This window comes from Drosophila obscura, unplaced genomic scaffold (assembly GCF_018151105.1).
Source record: "Drosophila obscura isolate BZ-5 IFL unplaced genomic scaffold, ASM1815110v1 contig_4, whole genome shotgun sequence".
In the NCBI taxonomy this organism is placed as follows: Eukaryota; Metazoa; Arthropoda; class Insecta; order Diptera; family Drosophilidae; genus Drosophila; species Drosophila obscura.
In genome coordinates, this window is record NW_024542828.1 from 11421669 (window position 1) to 11438604 (window position 16936).

The 16936-nt window shown below is 47.6% G+C and overlaps 1 protein-coding gene across 1 annotated transcript; it reads left to right on the forward strand.

Annotated features, from left to right (window-relative positions):
* Positions 1–11313: 11313 nt before the first annotated feature.
* LOC111070044 (V-set and immunoglobulin domain-containing protein 10) lies at positions 11314–16596 on the forward strand. The gene is made up of 5 exons (XM_022360340.2): positions 11314–11831; positions 12631–12777; positions 14735–15106; positions 15558–15815; positions 15912–16596. The coding sequence occupies exons 2-5, from the start codon at positions 12669–12671 to the stop codon at positions 16046–16048; spliced, it is 876 nt and encodes a 291-aa protein (XP_022216032.1). The 5' UTR covers positions 11314–11831; positions 12631–12668; the 3' UTR covers positions 16049–16596.
* The last annotated feature ends 340 nt before the right edge of the window (positions 16597–16936 follow it).

A 16936-nucleotide genomic window follows, 5' to 3' on the forward strand; every position in this document is an offset into this window, starting at 1 on the left:
GAAGAGAGTGGAAATTTCATTGGTCCGTAAAAAGCTTTTCCCATTTCCATCGATGGAAATCACAATCAAACATTAAAGTGCAGAGAGAAAGATGAAGTTGCCTCTGGCTGCATCACTCCATCACTCATACGCAGTGTGTGGCAGTGGCATTGTGGCATCAAAGGCATCAAATGTGGCAACCTTTAACTCTGCAAAAAGGCAGTCATTAACCGACACATGCGGCCTGTGTGGCATGCCTCGCTGTCTGCTCCGCTAATGAAACGAATGATAATGGCAGAAACACGACATAATCTCATTAGAGTTAAGATATATGTATGCGATATATGCGATATATGCGATATATATGTACGATGTCCACGCATATAAATATGCCTCGATGGCAGGCAATCAAAGGAGGGTGAAAGTGTGTGTCTGCCACAAGCCACATGTGTATGTACCTGCCCCTTCCCCTGCCTGCTGCATTGTTATGGCTTGCCACACTCCTCGGGCTATTAATTGTGCTTAGTCGTCGAAGGACGGGTGGGGGGTGGGGAGGCGTCTCCACTTAGTAATCGCATGATGGAGAGAAGCAGCAGTGGCGCCTCCAGATGTGCCTGGACCTGCAGCACCGATAAGGAAGCGATGTTGCCCCATTTGCTGTCTTCATATTTCAGGAATTTAAGGAGAGGCCTTTCCTGAGTATTTACTTTGCCCCCTCCCCCCCCCTCACCCACCATACTTCCTGACCCCCTGTTTACTTCTGCTGTTGCCACATTCAAGTGACCTTTGAACTAGTTTTCAATTAGAACTGCAGACACTGCAGGGCTTGATCTGTGGTAGCAGGGGGTAACAGTGCAGGGGGTGGGGGGGCATGGTCGTTGGGTTCACATCCTTTTGTGGCATTTACTTAGCATTTAGTATTTTGTATAAAACTACAAGCAGCACAAGAAGATTCCATAAATCACGTCGGGCTCTAAGCCCCAGAGCCCGAGAGCCGAAAAGTGAAAAATCGCAGGACCCCAATTTTAATTAAAAGCGTGCAAAACACGATACTCTACTCGTACTATGTGGGGCATGCCACCCACTCTGCCACACACACACACTGACTACAGCACCAACACTCTCTCAAGTCGTATACAATGTTTTTTAAGGAGGAAAAGCCTTTTGGAAAAGCCTTTCCTTGAATAATGATTGAAAAACAAGGCTGGAAACACACACACAGAAGCCTCCTGACTCAGAGAGAGAAGGAGAGAGAGGGAGAGACTGAGAGTGAGACTTGTCCCCCCCAACAGCCCTTACCCCTGCGCTCGTTCCTTCGTGTAAACTCAAGAATGAAGTTTGCTTAAAATAATTTGCAGGCTGTCCAGCAAACCGGAACCAGAACCAGAACGAGGCACAACGCCTCCGCCTTTGTTTGCTTATTTGCAGAATGAGAGCCAGAGAGAGGGAGCGATAGAGAGAGAGAGAGGCCCATTTGTTGCCCTGCCCCCGATGCTTGCCCCCCTGTACGTGAGAATTTCCTTCATAGAGAACGAGACGGGACCGGGCTTCCTCCAAGCCCAGAGACGGCGACAAAAGTCTTTAATTTCTGGCCCCCAATAACAGAAGAAAAAGCAGGAGCAGCAGCAGCAGCAGCAACGATGCGATGCGATGCCAAGCGAAAGCTTTTGAAAGCCAACGAAAACGGAGGCGTTAACAAGCGACAGAGAGACAAAACTTGCCGTTTATTTCCAACAACAACAGCAAACAACAACAATATGGAGGAGCCCATAGATAAATACAACCATCACACACACACTTACAGAGAGGGTGGGGCAGGGCGATAGGGGTTGTTGTGGAGGGGTTGTACAGCCGCAGGGTATCAAGGGATTAGTTCCTGCACTTGAACAAATATGCAAAGATCCAAAGTTTGGCTTCTTTTAATGAGCCACAGGGAGGTGGAAAAGGAACGGGATGGGGATGGGGAAGAGGCAGAAGCAGAGCAAGAGTGTTAAGAGGGGCGAAGAACAAAAATAGATGTAAACGATGAAAAGGAATCAGGGGAAAGCCCAAACAGGCTACAGGAGAGCTAGAACTGCTCTCAAGGAAACAACTCGCAAAGAGGCAGAAAATCAGATGAAATATGAATCAAATGGGGATATACAATATCATCCACCTACATGGTCTGAGTCTGGCGATAGCAGTCTTCGGGTAAGTATCGGGGGAGTATCAGCCAGCATAAGCGAAGATAGAACGGGAGGAATATGTGTTCTTCTAGGGTATTCCTCCAGTCTACACTCTCCGTACCATTTCCACTGCTCTGCAGAAGATAACTAGAACATAAGTATAAGTAGGATATCGAGGTATGTATGCCTTGTGCCTCCTTCTCTACTATTCCTAGTCGTAGACGTAGTCCCGGGCCTAATAGCGTTTTGATACCCGCACATAAACAACAATGACGGCAGGCAGGAGCAGCCAGAGAGAGTGAGAAAGAGAGAGAGGTACAACGACAATAAAATGCAAAACCTTCCACACCCCCTACCGCCTTCTGCCTGCTGCCTTCAGAAGGTAATCCCAACCTGATGCTGCCTCCTGCTGGATGATGATGATGATGATGCCGCTGCTGTCTGTTTTGTAGTGTCTGCTGGCTCTGGCCTCAGCACAGGAGCGGGTTAATCGCAACTGGTGGAGTCGCGGGGAGTGTTAAGAGTACAGAGTAGGCAATCGGCAGTCAGAAGCCAAATGCTTTTTCGGATTACATAAAAGTAGGCACTTATTATGCTGGCAAGCGCACAAACGGCGTTGCGATTTATTGTTTGACGTTGGCATCAGCCGCCGCGTGTTTTTCAGGGGCTCCTACGGAGGTCAGGGCTCCACGGCTTCACGATTTGACTTCGGACTCCGCCGAACCGCAACTCCGGACTACGGGGCTTAGCACAAATGTTGATCTAATCCAGAAACAGAGATAGACAGAGATAGACAGAGACAGACAGCCAGCCACAAACAACACCACATGCCATGACGTGACCATGCCCCATTCTGCATGCCTCCATTCCGGATGCCACACACGAGACGCGGAGCTGGAGCAGGAGACGCGGATGCAGCCATGACGACGTCGAATAGCAAAACAAACTCACTCCCGGCTCGTTGCGGCCCCGTTTCCGCTGAAGGCCTTGATGAATGGGTTTGGAGTTGCACTCACATGTGCAGGCAGCAGCAGCAGCAGGCAGGCAGCAACCAGAATGGGGCAGACAGATGGAAGGCACACGCGTGTGTTAAGTGACCCAGTCATCCATGGATGTTTTGGAGGCATGGCATCCCCGTTAATGTTTTTGCACACTCAACCCATCAATCCCTGCCGCCAGACATTGTCTGACATTATCCGAATGACCTTTCATCGGAGAGAGCAGCGCGCTGGGGGTCAAAGGGCCATCGTAATGGCATTTCAATCAATTCATAGGCACCCGAAATTGCCTCTCAAATGGGGTCTTGGGAGGAGGGATGATGGGATGGGTAGGGATGATGGGAGCGTGGAAGAACCTACACTCAAACCACTTAATGTCACAATAAAAATGTAACTAACCATGAAAATTACATGTTTCCCAGCAATTTGCTAGCATTTTGACATCTCCATCCCTCAGACTGCCCCTTCTGTCCTGTTCCACCCCCTTCCATCACATAGCATCATTCAAAAGTAACCCAAAAGCACCACTCCGACTCGACTCGACTCTCCTCTCCTCTCTGATGTTTTTCCTTTGAGTTGTGTCCATTCTGGCCATAAGGACGAGGTTATGACGGGTAGAATGCTCCACAGAATGATGTGGAAAATGGTCTCCTCTCTGAGTTGTAGATGTGCAGCAGGAGCAGCAGGAGGGTGGATGTGGGGCGCCCCAATATTTACGAGAATATCAACAACGTAGCGTTCGTGTTTTTCTCAGGGACAAACTTCTTAAAATGTTGGTTCTTTTGCAGAATTATAGGAAAAATCAAATAAAATACCAATAAAGCAAGCAAGAAAATTGCAAAAAATTGAGAAATGAAAAGTAAAGAGATGGGGGGAAAATAGAACTTGAAGGAAAAACTCAATGGGAGGAAGGCCAGTGTCAGAGGGTGGAGGAGAGGGAAATCAAACGAAATTCTGAGCAATAAAATTGACTTTTTTTCATGTGTTTTTTTCAATTTTTGGTTCCATTTTGTTGGCAGCCGAAATGAAAAGTACGCGTACAACCGTTCATACATGCATGTCCGATATCTTACATATCGAAAAATATCTAATAAATATATATATGCGAGTATATACATATTTACGTGTAGAAATAGCCACAAAAATTGTCAACGTTTACATTCCTTGGGTTTCTCCATTTCTCGTTCTCTCTCTCTCTCTCTTTTCTCTCTTTTTCTTTCTTTTGGCCTCTATTCCGTTTTCTATTTTCTATTTTTATACGTTTTTCACTTGAGCTTTGCATCGCAATTCGAGTGGAAAATTGACATATGTTTACTTTGTTGCTGCTGCTGCTGCTGCTTCTGGTCCTGTTTTTCCCTGCTTTTCCTGTTTTTCCTGCTGCCGTGGCCATTCAGCCCTCCCTCCTTTAGTTGTTGGTTTTAGCTAAGTTTTCGTCATTTGGTCCTTCAATCGGGCATCCAGCAATCGAATAGGTGGCCGAATGTCGAGCGTCATTGGATTGGCTGAACGCTTTCTTCGAGACGGAAAGGAACTAAATGAGTGGTCCTTATGACCCAGACAATGGCTTTAAGGCTCTCCTCACCACGAGAATGTTGCAACGCACTAAGAGGATCGGCGTGTATACATTGCAGGGAGCCTGCAGAACCTTTTAGAGTATCCACAAATGACAGAAGTCTTTAAGAAAGTAGCATAAGTTCTAGAGCATGGCCAAAGTATCGAATATTCTCTAAAGAGATCATCAAATCTATCTGTTTGTGATTTGTGATTATCTTTCCTGACATCGAGATACATTTCTTCTATTTACATCTATATGTAACATCCTTACCTTCCTCTCCGCCTCCATTTTTCAATTCTTTTTCCCAATTCACTTATTCAATTATTTCCTCCTGATTAACCTTTGATCTGTTGTCCAACAACTTTTCCCATTTCCCACGACTCAAAGGGAATCCCCAAAGCCTTTTTTCCGCTTCTCGTTATAGCCCCATGGCTCTGGCTGTAGCTTGTTGGCTGTTGTTGGCTCTCACTCTCTCGTGGGTTCAGCGTTATCTCTTTCCTGCTTCTGGATTGCAGTGCATTCGGAATTCCCTTTCAGTGCGTGCTCGTCCTCATCATACTGCTGCTCATTTTGCTTCTCATCCTTATCCACATCCTCCCACCGTGGCATCCTTCCATCGGCCTGACGTCTCGCATTTTGAGTTGCCATAAAAAAATTAAATTAAATTATTGAAACATTTTACAACATGTTTTCTCTGCTTTTTCTCTTGCATTCTCAGCTCAGTCTATCCTCTCTCTCTCTCTCTCTCCCTCTCTTTCTGATTTCTCAGATTCTCTCTGCTGTGTCTCTGGCATACTATGCAACATATTTATTAAGCAGAAAAAGATACAAAAGATACAAAAGATACGAGATATTGAAGCCATGAAACCCATCAGTGGATAGTGGCCTAAAGGGGAGGATGACGATGGGAGAATGGGATGTGGTTACTATCAACAATTGGATACATTTCTCCCTCTCTGTGTTCTGGGGGGGGGGGGGGTCTGGGGTTAAATTGCCCATTGAAAGGCCGCCTGGGGGCAAACAATCGGAGGCTGATGCTGCTCTCTGCTCCCGTTGCAAGGCCATGGCACTGCCACTGCCACTGTTGCAACGTTAGCTAACCGATTACCATTATGCAGTGGCTGTGTCAGCAGAAGAGGTCGTGGTGCGGGGGCGGTGGCGGGTGCACATCATTGTGGCAGGAAAGTTGCAAAGTTGCATGGACTGCAACCCGGAGAGAAAACGTTGAAAAACGAATGCCCATAAATGATTAATGGCCAAAGTTGCGATTCCGCAAACACTTTTCCATAATTTCATGCTCTCGAAAATTAGTCAGCGCTTTGCCACTCCCACTAGCACTCCGCCCTCCCAACCCTTTTCTCTAGAGACACATCCGATCCCCATGCACATTAATGGCAATTTATAACAATTTTTGTCTGCTGAAAAGTCTTTGCTCTCGCTCTCAAAAAACATTTCCCCCACTGCCATTGCAAATGAAGTGTAAAAAGGAGATAGCCGCCACCAAGGGGGTACAGCACGAGGGCGTACCCAAAGGGGGCGTGGCTTGGGCCAAATTAGAAACGGAATGAATGCAATGTTTTTTAAACTCTCCCACAGAGACGCCGAGAAGCGGAGGAAACGGAGCAAGAGCGACATGAGAAAGCCAATTTACATAACCCAGAACAACAAATAGTTACAAATTGAAAACTTTCCTTTGCCAAGATTTGTAAGCGATTGTCTGTGCCCCCAAAAGACCCTCCCTATGGCTGGGGAGGCGGAGGCGTCTCCCCGCATTGTTATAATCAAAGTAGCAGAGTGGCAGAGTGGCAGACAGAAATAACAAGAAGAACAGCAGCAGCAAAACTGATTCTGACAGCCAGACAACACACAGCACACAGACAGAAGCCGGGGCAGAGAAGAGAGCACAGCACCAGTTAGAGATACATTCAGTGGAGATACAGATACACAGATACATTGCTCCTTTCGCAATGTATCTACAAGATTGGAACGAAAAAGTATCGACAAGTTTGACGCTTTATGGCATTGTTTAGTGCCGCACATTCCGTCCAAAAAGAAAGAAAACGAACGGAAAACGTTTTTCAACTTTCACACAATTGCGCCATTTGTGCGGGGAGTCTTCAGGGGGATGCGGGGTAGTGGAACTGGGCTGTCGATGGGGCAGTGTGTGGAGTCGACACAAATCTGCTGACGGAAGCTCTGGTGGGGCACACACAGCGGAGCAGTGCTTTTTATACGGAAAACGTGCAGAAAGTTTGAGTGGAAGCTTAGGAGGGAAGAAAAGTTATAAAACAGTAGATAATAAAATAATAAAATATATGTATTTGTGCCCCTCCCCCCCCCCTGAGCACCCCACCCCCTACTCTCTGCTCACTGGTGCTGGTGTTGGTGTTGGTGTGGCACACACATAAACTTTTTGTTTGAGGCGATAAAATTACATGTCAAATTGAATGTAACCTGCTATTTGTGCCCCGCATTATTACGAGTCCGAGTATTGGCGGAATCGTGTGGGGGAGCCATAATTAAACGCCCCCAATCAATGGTGGAGGGGGGCACGCGGCATGCCATATTGATGGTCAATCATTGGGGTTTATTTGATGGCTTCATTTATAGCAACTTTCCAGCAGAAACCGAAACAAGAAACAGGACATGAAGATGCCTTCTTTTCGTCTGCCAAACGGCAAATGCCAAACGGCAAATGAGGGGAAAATGAGTTCCGGCGGCGCCTGGCAGATGACCTCAGACGCCAAAACAGAGACAGCATCTCGCTCTCTCCCCCTTTCTTCAGAGAAAGTCACCAGAGAAAGAAGCGTATGGCTCCTCGCATGAGTAATGTCTCTCTCTATCTGTCTGAAAATACGAGTATTATTTAAATATTATATTTCAGTTTCATTCACGAGAATGGAACATAAATCAAAAGCCGAATCTTCCGCAGGAATCTACTAGAAACAAGGGGAAAGTTTCTCCTTCAATAAATTTTCGAGGGGGGGAAAACTTTAGAGGAATTCGAATTTGAAAGCGAAGCGAGAGTACTCTGAGCAGAGACAATGGGAGAGACACACCCATTCCATTCGATTCCATTCCATTGCAATCCTTGGAATCGGAGTTGGAGTCGGAAAAGAGTGCTTCACTAAGCCGAATCAATGCGATTTTTATGGTAATACAATCAATCGGTCTAATCGAATCAAAGGCTGTCCCCAAACCCCCATCGAATGTGCCTCAAATGGAGCGTTTTCCTCCGGATTGTCATCGTCCTCTTGTGTCCTCTTGTGTCGTGTTTCCACCGATAAACTATCGCTGGTACAACAGCAATATGCATAAAACTTTATATGGCATTTAAATCGTGGCACCCTCACCCTTTTCTCCTGTTGTTGGCACATGCCATGCCCGTTATCCCTGCGGCTGTTATCCTGCCATTCCCACTGCTTAGTGTCAGTGAGAGAGGGGAGAGGATTTTGTTAACTCAAGCGTCACAAATGCCGGAAATCGAATACAATTTGTAATTCTGATGAACAGTTGAGCAAAATTTAAGCATCGTCGGAGTCCTGTTGTTGTCCTGGTGTCCTGGTGTCCTCGTGTCCTCGTGTCCTGCCTGCTGCTGTTGCTCCTGCTCCCATAACCATTGGAATTCGCATTGCCATTCCTGATGCCCGATTCCCATTCGGATGCTCCTGATTGTCCTGGCTTTCCTGTGCAGCTACTTTTGGCATATTTAGACCTGGATTCGCCCCCCTTTTGCTTTTGCTTTTTCTCTTGTTTCTTTCACCGTCTCTTCCTATTCTCTGGCTGTAACTTTGGCACTGTCTCCATGTCGCTCATCGCTTGTCTCTGGCCCTCTCTGTCTTAACTCTCCCTTAGCTCTGGCTCCCATTTCGTTATCGAGTTGTCGGCCCATTGCCGTGTTCTTTGCCAAATTGGGCGACATTGTTATACACATTGTGATGCGAGAGGAGTACCTGCAAGGGGGTATATGGCAGCCGTGGAAATCTATGTCACAGTGATCTCAACACATCGATCCCTTCAAATTTCAGTTGCAACGAATAATTGGCACAAAAGACAGCAACTTCCATGCACTGTGAACAGTTTTCTATTGCTTTTCCTCTCATCCAGACTTCGGCTCTCGCCACGTAGCAGGTATCCCATAGTCCAGATATACAATAATCCTATTCTTTTTGCTTTGTTTTTGATGTCCTTGGTAGTAGTTTTTCCATTTATTTGTTGGGCGATGAGTCCTGTCTATTGTGTCTGTCTGTCTGTCTGCTTGTCTGTCTGTCTGTCTGTCTGCTTGTCTGTCTGTCTGTCTGTCTGCCTGTCTCTCGCTGTCTACAGGTTCACTCATCAGTTTCGGGGCTCTGTTAAATTTCGCACACGTAGCAGCAACAGAAGCAGCAACGGCAGCATAAAAATTGACACCGATAATTCGAGAGTGGAGTCCCGGAGTCTCTGTATCAACGGTAGAACGCTACGTATACGCGATACGCGATATAAACACGCACACGCCCCGAACACATACATCACCTCATGTGTGTGTGTGGGGGGATGGCGATGGAAATTTGTCGGTCGCGCCACACATGAGGAATGAGGAATACAGCGGAGCGGGAAGATGTTAAGGTTAAGGGATGCAGAGGGCAGAGGAAGTGCCTGAGATGTTGTCGCTGTGCATTGAGGGATTGGGGGTTAGGGGATACGATGGCGATATGTCGCGTCGCTGTTTACACAAACAAAGTTATCAATTTTACACACGACAGTTGCTCTCCCCTCCCCATGCACCCCTCCCTCGTACATTATTCTCTTCCCTTGGCGGGCTTCGCTTCCCTTCCGTAGGTTGGTGGGTAGGTAGGAGCCAGCATTTTCATCAATTCGGTATGCAATCAATGTCCAAATCGCAAGAAGCCCTTTAAGCAAAATAGCTGCAGGAGGTGGAGAGGAGGAAGGGCACATGGTGGAGGGTAGATCGAAAGGTTAGACGCAATATGATCTGCTGAAGGGTCCTTTTACCCAAAGGGATTTTTCAGTAGGGAAATTGGGAATAACATTTTTCGTAGTATACTTTTTGGGGCGATTTCTAATTATAGAAAATTCTGCCTTTCGCAAAAACATTACCAGCGCGCGATTCGTTGAGGACTCTTCAAGTGTTTTCGACATTTTCAATAATTTTCCAAGCCCTCCCCTATAATTTTGACAGAGTCTCCTGCCTCATGTGGCAGAGTGGCAACAACAAATTCACTCAAGAGAGATGGATGGATGAGCGCGGGGCTCTGGGAATGAGAAAATAACGGAAAAATGTCGCCGCTTGTTCAATTTGAGGAATGTTTGGCTTGTTAGTGTAAAATAATATGAAAGACAGAGGCTTATCGCCATAGGTTCTGCGTACTTAGGCGCCCTCTGCTCCTGCGACTCCTCCATTGCGTTGTCTATTTGGCGACCAAAAGAGCAAGCAACAAGCAGCACGATGAGCCAGTGCAGGGGGTGTCCTGGGGTAGGGGAATGTCTGGCCAGGGGGAGGACTGCAGGAGGCAGAGGCTGAAAAAATTCCACTCAAATTGCATTTATTGGAGAAATATTTATAATAACTTTGAAATTCAATTTCCAAAGAAAATATGCTAAACGGATTTCAGGGGGACAGAGTGGCATGTCTCACTCCTGAGAGAGAGAGAGAGACAGAGACAGAGACAGCGACAGAGAGAGGTCATAGCAAGAGGTGCGGCATGTGTACATGTGTGTAGGTGTCGTGTCTGTCTCAACTTCTCTGTGCGTCGTCGTGTCAATGGTTGGTTGTGCCTTTGTCTGTGAGTGTGTGTGTCTGGCAGGAGGCAGAGAAATATGTTAGAAAATTAAAATCGAACCATATGTTGCCTCATCGATTTTGATAAGTCGCCTGCCTGCCTGCCAAAGTGGCAGCCACCAGCAGTGGCAGTGGCACCAGTGACAGCAGCAGGAGGAACAACGACGAGCAACAGAGGGCACCCATGGCCGCCGCTTCATATCCGTTTCCGCTTTTGGCACAATGGGAGTGCACAATGCGTGCCACTTTCATTCATTGTGTCTCTGTGTGAGACTGTGTCTGTGTGAGACTGTGTCTGTGTGGGGGGGCATGTGTTCGGGGTGTCGGCTCCACTTTTCAATTGAAAACAAGCTTGTAAAACGCGCCTTGTCATGCATGAGAGTTTTCCGGCCTCTGCCATTTATTTTTGCTGTTGTTTCCATCGCTTCATTGTTGCTCCTTCCGCCGCTGCTCCTTCTGCTGCTGCTGCTGATCCTCCATTCTGCCACTGCCGCTGCTGCTGTTGCGTGACACAAATCACATGTCCATAACCCATCAAATGTGGCAACGGGAGTGCTGCTCTGCTCCTCTGTTTTGTTGTGAATATTTCATAAGCCACGCATCTCGAATGAAATTTCAAGATAAAAATAAACTAACCTTTCCCTCCCACCACGCCTCCTTGCACCGCCTGCTGCTTCATGGAGTTCCTTTGGTTTACAATTCAATTTGGCTCCCAATAAATGTTGCTGCAACATGTTGCAGCTGCGCCTGCGCCCTGCGACTGCGACTCCTCTTACAAATGGGATTTGCATAATGTGAAAGGAAGACTTCGCCTCGTTCAGTTGTTTACCGCGCCTCAAGCCACACGCAACGCACAACGCAGCAACAGCAGCACAGAGCCTGCCACAAAGCTGATACTGTGACTCATTGAAGTGACTCGTCGTGAACTGTGACTGCTACTCGTTCGGGAATCTTCGGGCTTTCGCTCGTCTGTGACTCTGTGAATCTGTGAATCGGGAAACGGGATTCGGGAATCGGAATCGCAGACGCCTCATTGGAGAGTGACTGATTTTTCGAGTGCGGAGTGTGCCACAGTGACTGGGTGACTGGGTGACCGTGTGGCATAGTGACCGAGTGACGTAGTGGCTGTGCCTGGCGCGGGGGCAATGAGGCAGCTTACGTAAAGACATTTCCCCACCCCGTCCATCGTTAAGCGAAAGAAACGCAACGCGCTCGAATGCGTTACGTTGCGCATGAGATGGCGGCACGCAGTTCGCGCTACATTGACTCCGACTCAGATTCCGATTCCGACGACCGCAGCAACAGCAGCAGCAGCAGCACTTGCCCCTGGGTCTAGTCCCTCAGTAGAAAAGGTAGAACAGAACCCACCTCCAGGACCCACAGCTCCCTCCCTGGTTCCATCCGTGTCCTGGAATATAATTAAGTGTATTATCGGAACGTGACCAGCCCGAAATTGCTGCCTGTGGGCACTAGGACTCAACTAGGACACGCTCCTCCGCTCCAGCCTCCTTCGGACACTCCTCCTCCTCTTTTGGCTCATCTTTCAACAGCTCCAACGTCCTGCCTCGTTTCTCCCCCCTCCAGCGTGCTTGCAGCAATTGAATGAACAGCTTAGTGTGTAATGAAGAAATTACCAAAAGCTTTCCCTTCGCTCCACCCACTTCCACAGAACATGCCACATGCCACAAGCGCACATCTTCTTAGCTTCAGCTTCATCTTGATGATGATGTCCTGTGGGGTGTCCCATGTCCTGTGTCCTGTGGTGGGTGTAAGGCGTCATGGTGATTGAAAACTCAACCGCATTGCGGTCCTGTCATCAGAGTTTAAACGAATGTTCGGCGGTTTCCTCGCCGCATCCGTATCTCCCGATAAGATGGAGCCTTGAGCCTAATCCCTTTTTCTCAGTTATTGTTTCTGTGTGGCACAGACTCAAGAGAGAGAGAGAGAGAGAGAGAGGAATAGAGAGTGCGCCAGGAGTGGCAGGGTATTGCCAAAGCGTGTCCTGTACTGTTGTTCTGGTCTTTTGTCTGCTGAAAAGTCGACTCCAGAGTCGAATCTCGAGTTACGCCATTGCCATCATTTATTTTAATTACTTTTCTGTTTCTGTTTCTGTTCTGTTCTGCTCTGCTCGTTCTCCGTCTCCCATACTAGAGTTATCATTCGAGAGCGTCACAAATTGCGCGCATGAAATGTTGGTGGAATACTTTATGGCGCTGCTCGTGATCATGGGATTAACCGCAACATTCGACAAGCAGCTGAGGAGGCACCACCACAGTCGCAGCCACAGTCCATACTTCGGTGAGTACTGCGTTCCACACGGCGAGTGGCATGCCGTATGCCGCATGCCGTATGCCTCGTGCCGCCGCAACTAGATTAAAATCTAATCAGGCAACACTCTCCACCCCCTACCCCACTCAAAGGGGTAGAGAAGAAATGAGAGAAGATTGGAATCGAGAGGAATATTTCAATTAGATTGGAGGATATCCGTGGGATTATTAAATCATTCATTCATTCAGTCATTCAGTCATTGATTAAAGGAGTGAGGAAGGAAGGAGTCTCTCGAAAGGGTTAAAGGGAAAAGGATTAATGGGGTTAGCCGGAAGTGAATTGGAAATTCGAAATTATTCTAATTGCAATTGGAAAATGAGAAAGGGTTCAAATTCCATTAGATTGCGGCTTATTTTTTGGCTGCAATTAGATCTACATGGATTAAAGATAAGACACTGATTTAAAGGGATACTTGTGTATTGAAGCCTTCTGCAGGCCATTCAATAAAAATCCCATAAGCGGAAGAGCACTCGTTGCCCTTTCAGTTCGCAGTCTGCTCTCTGGTGAGCATTGGAGCTTCAACCGCTCGTTCATCTATTCATTCAGAACCATTCACACAACAGTCACAGGATGAATAGTAATGGATTGAGAATTGGGGGCATAGAATGGCAGCAATTGCCATTACAATTACATTTAGGGGCTTCCTTGGGAGGATCGCCCCAACAGGCAGACGGGCAGACAGACAGGATGCCCACTCATCTGACGGGAATCGTTTTCCATCTTTTTTGTTGGTTAGTGGAAAGAGCAGCAGCAGCAGGACTTGCAGGAGGAACAGGACTCTTGTACGAGGAGCAGCAGCTGCAATTGCTGCTCATTTATAATTTATCGCCACCTGAGGCCTGTTTAGTGCCACGCCCCCATGGGTGGAGGGAGTCAGGGATCTGCAACTGAGGGTGGGTGTGTGTGTGGGTGTGGGGGTCTGGTCGGTGGCCAGTCGTGCTGCGGCTGCGGTCCCACCTTTGCCCCTCTGCACTTTGTATGTAAATAACACAACTTTTATTAAAAATTTTTATGTTCTACATGCGTGTGTGTGTGTGTGTGTGTGTGTGTGTGTGCGGCATGCCACACCGTGTTTCTGTGTATGTGTGGAGGTTTTTTATTTTGTGGCCAGCATAAAAAGCAATTTCCACTGAAGTGTTTGCCGAAGAGGATGCCACAACGCGCGGCACGGCACCGCCGAATATCGCTGGCGGCGAATGGAACGGTAAATGGAACGGTGGAGCGCTGGAGTGGCGTATGGAGGCGCAACAGTGTTTCAATTAAGTGTTTAACAGCATTTTATTGCCTTGATATTTGATATCTAAATACATACCCAAGCCACACACAGCCACACACTCCTGCAGGGATCCAGCCCAGTGCCACTGCCACTGCCACTGCCTCTGCCTATAAATCAATATGTGTTTATCCACTTGTACAGCCAACATCCAACATCCTCTATCCAACATCCTACATTCGCATACAGCAGCAGCAGCAGCAGCAGCTGTATTTGTGTTTGTATTTGTTTAGGCCACTCATGGATTATTAGCGCATTAGTTGCCTAATACATGTGGCACAGTGCGGCACAGCCACCCACATAAATCACTTGGGCCGTGCCCCTACCTCTGCTTCTGCCTCCGTCTTGTGTGATGGATCATAATGTGCGTGGGAATGGGCGATGCTTAAACTCGAAGCACAAATACTCGTTAATCAAATGAATGCCTTGATTCGAACTTCATCGAACACACACACACACACACACATACAGGATTCATTCAATCCACCCATCTATCCATCTGTCTGTCTGTTGCTTTTCTCTCCATTAGAATCTACCATTGAATGCACTTGAATTACATTTAGATTGACATTTAGATACATCTATTCATGACACACTCTCGCTTTCCCTCTATTCTATTCTATTCTATTATATTCTGCTCTATTATATTTTCAGGTTTCCTTGCCTCTGCCAGTGAGCTCTCGAATCTCATTCCTGACTCGTACGATGGTGGCATGGATCCGCTCTTTGACAACTCGACAAATCGTGAGATCATCGCCGCCTTGGGCACCACAGCCCGTCTCCACTGCCGTGTGCGGCATCTGGGCGACAGAGCAGTGTCCTGGATCCGACAGCGGGACCTGCACATCCTCACCATCGGCATCATGACCTACACGAATGACCAGCGCTTTCTGGCGCGCCACATCGACAACTCCGACGAGTGGGTACTCAAGGTGGTGTCCGTGCAACCGCGCGATGCCGGCATCTACGAGTGTCAGGTGTCCACAGAGCCCAAAATCAGTTTGGCCTACAAACTAATGGTCGTGAGTGAGTATCCACCACCCCCCTCCCTTCTTATAGGGGCTACAGAATGGGGGTTTCCCAATCCTCCAAGCTTCGCTCTAAGCATTGAAATTAGAAGGATACACAAACGGACACTCAATTACCAAAGGCGATAAATACTTGATAAGGTGGGGAAGCAACTTCCCTCCTTGCCACACCACAGCAGCCCCGGGCAATCGATTGAGTGAGGAATCTCGAATACAATCCCATTGTGGGGGCCTTGATTACATCTCCATTACAATGGACATTGAATGAGGGGACCTGCCTGCGCTGCTGCTCCTCTGTCAAATTAGTTCATCAAACAGCAGCAGGGCAGCAGCAACAAAGCAAAGGAGAAATCCCCCATATCCCATTCCTTCCACTTGTTGACATTCTCCCCTCCCCACGTATTTAATCGCCTCCTCCTACTTCTCCTCCTTCTGCTCCTTCGATACAGCTTCCAAGGCGCAAATCCTTGCGAATCGAGAGCTCTACATCCAAAGTGGCAGCGACATCAATCTCACGTGCATTGCCCCACAGGCGCCGGGGCCGTACACGCACATGCTGTGGCACAAGGACACGGAGCTGGTGAGCGACTCGACGCGCGGCGGCATCCGCGTCGTGTCCGAGCAGCAGATGAAGACCAGCAACCTGGTGATATCCCGCGTGCAACACACGGACTCTGGCAATTACACGTGCTCTGCGGATAATTCAAGTAAGCGACCCAGGGAGTCCCTTGTCACCTTGCTCCTTCGCGAGTGTCCTTTAACAATTCCTTTTGGTTCTCTTTTCTCCTTTGTCGATTCTGCAGATTCTGACAGCGTCTTTGTGCATATCATTAAGAGCGAACAGCACGCGGCCATGCAGCATGAGGTGGGGGCACGTCTGGAACTGCCACACCTCTGTCTGCTGCTCCTTCTGCTAGCGGCATCGCTGCGACCTCTGTAAGGAGGCGCCATCAGGCGCTAAGTCGAACGGTAACGTATGTTCAATGTCTGGAGCCGAGAGCCGGCACCTGGAGCCTGGAGGATGTTACTGCCATCAGGAGCACATCAGCCGTTCTGCATTACATTATAGCCATGCCCCATGCCCCATGCCCCGTGCCCTGTGCCCCATGCCACACGAGGCACGCTAACGACGTCGCCGTCTTTCTCTCTCTCTCGTTGGAAAATCTTGAGAGAATCTCTTTTGTAAATATGTAAATTGAGTTTTTGGTCTTGTGTTTTTTCTGGGTTTTCTGTGCTTTAAGTATTTTTATACGTAATTAAGTCGACAAAAAATACATGACATATGCATCCCCCAGATGCAGATACACGATACGCGAATATATAACAGATATATATACACACAAAAGATAATACACCCGATCTAAAGGATCAAAGGGATCGCAAGGATCCTTGGGGCATCCATAAACTAGAGATACGAATCGAATGAATCCGCTAAACGAATAACGAAATTGTAAATAAATGTTTAATCTTAAATAATCTTTAAAGAAAGTATCAGGCATCAGGTTGCAAGTTGCAACATTACACGCTCTCTCACTCACTCTCACTCACTCTCACATGCTGTCACAAGTGGCGGCATCGATTAATTATGATAAATTCGTGGAATTTTAATTCGCAAAACCGAATGATTGATGGCCAGATGAATATAGTATGAATGTTGCCATTCCATTCCGGCTGTCCATTCGAATTCCATTCGATATCTCTGTGAGTCCTTTGACATCCACGGGACCCCAGGACTATGGCGCTTAATTGGGGAACAGAACAAAGCGAGGAGAATGACCAGAGAGCTACAGGGAGGAGGAAGCGGTAATTGAAAACCGATATGGCAACA